Here is a 4443-nt window from a genome sequence, read left to right as displayed (position 1 = left end):
GGTCACGTTTTCTTAACTGCCATGCAGCTTATATCTATCCATCTTTTATAAGTCCTGTCAGCTTGAGTCAGCTGCCCAGAAGCCACCCGCCTCTGCATGAACTGCTGAGACTGAGTTTCTGGACCCAAGCAAGAGGCTGGGCACCTGACCTTGGACAGGGCTAGATTCCACCAGGTCCTGTTCACATGGGAGGCCCCTTGGCGGTCAGCCAGCAGGCCTGGCACTACCACGCCCTGCCCTCGCATCCAAGCCTGGGCTGTGCCTTCCTTGCAGCGCTGTGCCAGGATTCTGGGAGTTTGAGGATGAAGACCCTGGGCATGGGGATTGGCTCAAGCTGGGCTTCATAAATGGCTGCTATTCTTATTGGATATGAAGCATGCCTTGCATATAACAAATATACCCATTACGGGTACATGAGGTGGGTACCCAGCACATCAAAGATGCTCGAGAAGTGGTAGCTCTTCAAATGATTATTGTGACTTTAAAGGGCCTGAACAAGTAGCAGTTACTGAATACCCGTGGGCTGTTGTGGTTTTTCTGTGTTCGGCTGTGCTTTCTCCTCCCTTGACTCAGAATACTTTCCCCATCACTTCTCCATTCTTCAAGAAGCCACCTGCTTCCAAAACTGCTCAAAGCAAAACCAAATTTTTTTCCACTGGTCTTGACACCCAAAAGGTTTTTGTTCAGGACCAACCTGTAGTGGGGTTTCTCAAGGTGGGGTCCCACAGGCTACCTGCATTAGAATCACCCAGTTGCCAGCTATGCAGATCCTCGGATCCCATCCAGATCTGCTGAATTTCAGTCTCTGGGTCTGGGGCCTAGAAATCTGCATTTTAAAAGGCTCCCTTGGTAGGGGGGAGGGGGCCCGATACATACCAACGTCCACAAGCCACAGTTCTGTGAACACTCACCAACAGGAAAGTCCTGATTCACCCAGGCCCTGCCCCCTTGTCCCGTCTATCAGGCAATTCAAAGTCTCTGGGCCGCAAGTTACTGATTAACCCTAGGTTTCGTGAAAAGAAATAATAATAACTGAAGGGATAATGTAAAACAAGAAACAAGCCGAGCAGTTCTGGAAGAGAGTGGTGGTGGTAGATGGCTGTTGGTGGCTCGAAACTTCCATCCAGACTCCAAACCAGTCACAGCAGCAACAACTGAGACTCCCTGTTGATATCAGCCCAGGCTCTGAGCAGCATCGTCCCTGCGGGCACCTGTGCCCAGAATGGCCTGTACCAAAGTCCCGGAGCAGCCAGCCCCCCAGCAATCCCATCCCATTTCCACAGGATCCTTCACCTCCAAGGCCAAGGACCCTGCTAGGTGTCACCGAGGCTCCGCAGGGGTTGACCTGGAATGCCTGGTATGCCGGGAACCCTACAGCTGCACTCGGCTACCCAAGGTGCTGGGCTGCCAGCATGGCTTCTGTGCCGTCTGCCTGAAGCTCCTGCTGTGTGTGCAGGACAACACCTGGTCCATCACCTGTCCACTGTGCCGCAAGGTCACTGCCATTCCCGGAGGCCTTATATGCAGCCTGCGAGACCAGGAGGCAACGAGGGGGCAGTTGGCACACCCTGTCCCTGAGGTGTCTCTCTGTCCTCAGGGGCTGGCAGATCCTGCCTCTTCGGCAGCAGAGCACCCCAACTTGGTGGGAGAGGATGAGCAGGATGCAATGAGTGCCAACCGCGTGGCAGCCCGGAGCCTGGCCGCGCACCTGCTCCTACTGATTCTGCTCATCGTTTTCATCCTCCCCTTCATCTACCCTGTTGTCATCAGGTGGGTGCTGGTCTTCGTCATTGGACTGGCCCTGTTGTTGTCCACCCTCTGCTGTTGTTACTCCAGTGGCCGGGGCAGCTGCTGGCCCTCCTCCAGGACTCTTTTCTGCAGAGAGAGGAAACAAACCCAGGTCTCTTCGATTGCCTGAGTGCACTCCAGCCGGGCAGCCCTAGCAGCTCCTTCAGCCTCTTAGGCTCCTGTTACTGTCACAATGACCAGGGTAAGGGGCTATGAACTAAGACTGGCTCCCTCGGGAGGCTAAATGCCAACTGGACTTGCAAACCAAAGCCAGAGGGTGGTCTTGGGTCAAGAACTTTGTGCTTGGAAGACAGGTCTTACGCTTGTCTTTGGCATACCATCTCTAAACTGGGGGCAGGGAGGAGGCACAAATGACTCGACCGCTACAAGGGAGCATCCTGTTTTCTTATTCCAGTGCTCATGGTTTTTCTTTATATAACTTGATAAAAGTATTGCAATGTTGATCCTGTTGCAGAACAAACAGAACCAGGACACACTCCTCCTTCTTTTTTTTTTTTTTTTTTTTTTGCAATTCATTTGGCTGGTTTCATTTTCTTGGTTTGGTTTGGTTTGGGGTTATTGTGTTTGGGGCAGTTTGTTCATATTTTTAGCTGTTACCCACTTTTCCTCCCAGGAAATGGGAGCCCATATCCTTCTCCTGTTTTCCCCAATGCTAGCCACTTTGTGCCCATCCCAAGCCCACCAAAGGTCCCAGTTGCTTAGTTCTCCCATGAGTCGACCCAGGGTTTGAAGAAGAAAACTTGTGTAGAGGAATGGAACTCCTGATGTTGTGTGGGACTCACACATTTAGTTTTCAGAGTTGGGGAGAGGTGGACAGGAAGCAGATGAGTGTGGAAATGTTCCCAGCATCCCCACCAGATCTCCCAGCTCTATGCCATGAAGCCTAAACTTAGCAGAGGATCTCAGGGTCACAAAGACTAGCCCCACCATAGCGGGTCCAGCCGTCCATCAGATGTACAGTCTCATGCTACATAGCCAGATCTTTATGGGTGTTGCTTTCCTTTATTATTGCATCCCAATTTCCATTTGCAATTTTGTCATAAAGATAAGAAGCCCCATAAATGCAACGGTTCTTACCAATAGCTGCACATTTCCTGCTACACCCTGATAGCCACCTGAAAGGTTTTGTGTCTTCTTCTCCAAGCCATTTCTGCTCCTTAACATAGGGGAGTCAGTCCCTCTGCTGGTTGCCAAAGCCTCGGCCAGGGGAATGTGTGGGGGTACAGGGGAGCGGAGGATGGCACATGACACATTATCTCCTTCCAAAGACCCCAAAATTGGGAAACAGACTTGAAGCCTTAGAGGAGCTCATCAGGCATAGTCCATTGCTCTTCCCTGCCTCCCTCCCCATCCCATCCTGGTAGGATGATCATCACAAAAGAGACACTTAGTTCACGGTGACTGTGTCTTTGTCAGTGAGGGATGGGTTAACCCTGGCTCAGTTGTTATTATTGTTGAGCAACGCCTTTTACCTCTCTAAGCCTCAATTTCCCCAAATGAGCTAGCTGGACTGGATTATTCCTAAGACCCCCGAAATCCCAGGAGCTGAGGGCACTGCTAGACCCCAAAACAATGGACAATAGTCGCATCCCCTCTGGATTTAATACAAAGAAATATCAAACTATAAATATGTGTACTGTTCACTGCTCTTAAAATCTGAGTGCGTTCTTTTTTCTTATAAGGTGCTTCCAGGGTAACTCTGTGGCACCCATGCCATTGGCCTTATTAACTCACAGGTGCTGAGAGGTGGTGGGTGTGAGTATGCATGTGGGGGTATGTGGGTACTTGCGCTTTCAAGCCAGGCCAAATGGACCTGAAGAACACCTTGTCTCCCCAGGAGGACTAAAGGAAGGGAGTCATTCCATATTTGCTCAGCTGGCCTCAGGCATGTGCAGTAGAATAGAGAAAGAACATTCTCTCCCCGCTCACTCCCTCATCCTCATTCTATCTAGTTCTTTGGACCCTTAACCAAGAAGAAAACCTCCACCAAGGTTTCAGTTGCTAACATCAATATCATTTCTACCATAATAATGGCGAGCATGTATTTATTGACTGCTTACTATGCGCCAGGAGTCCCTGGGTGGTGAAAGCGGTTGATGTATTCAACTGCTAACTGAAAGGCTGGAGGTTCAGGTCCACCTAGAGGTGCCTCAGAAGAGAGCCTGGCAATTTACTTTCGAAAAATCAGCCATGGAAAACCCTATGGAGCACAACAATTCTACTCTGACACACATGAGGTTTCCACGGGTCGGAATTGACTCAACAGCCACTGATTTACGGTGTGCCCGTCACTGAGTTAACAGTTTTGTGTGCATTATGCCATTGAATCTTCCTAACGTGTTTTATATGTGTTATAGCGTTGACTCTTCATAACAACCTATGAAGTAGAGATCGTTACTATCCCTATCTTACAGATGAGGAGACTGAGGCTCAGAGAAGTGAATTCCCCTGCCTAAGATTGCATAGCCAATCAATGCCAGAGCTCCCTGGGGGGTTAAGCAGAGGTTCTTTCTGCCTCATCATGCCGCCTCCTTTGCAGGAAGCTGGTCACCACTTGCAGGCCTGAGAGGGGTTCCATGGTGAGCAGTAAACTTGCTTTGGGAGCCTTCATATTCCAGTGGTCAGGTGCTCATA

At 50.1% G+C, this 4443-nt stretch overlaps 1 protein-coding gene across 1 annotated transcript; it reads left to right on the top strand.

The window, feature by feature from the left end:
- Positions 1-459: 459 nt before the first annotated feature.
- Positions 460-1918, top strand: RNF186 (ring finger protein 186). The gene has a single exon (XM_023551912.2). The coding sequence runs from the start codon at positions 1223-1225 to the stop codon at positions 1916-1918; it is 696 nt and encodes a 231-aa protein (XP_023407680.1). The 5' UTR covers positions 460-1222.
- Positions 1919-4443: the final 2525 nt, after the last annotated feature.

The sequence above is a fragment of the Loxodonta africana genome, chromosome 3 (genome assembly GCF_030014295.1).
Source record: "Loxodonta africana isolate mLoxAfr1 chromosome 3, mLoxAfr1.hap2, whole genome shotgun sequence".
Classification (NCBI taxonomy): Eukaryota; Metazoa; Chordata; class Mammalia; order Proboscidea; family Elephantidae; genus Loxodonta; species Loxodonta africana.
This window is presented reverse-complemented; position numbering and strand designations above follow the sequence as displayed.

What these genes read in the sequence shown, in the direction of transcription:
- RNF186 (XM_023551912.2), top strand. Translation starts at nt 1,223, where the DNA reads ATGGCCTGTACCAAAGTCCCGGAGCAGCCAGCCCCCCAGCAATCCCAT.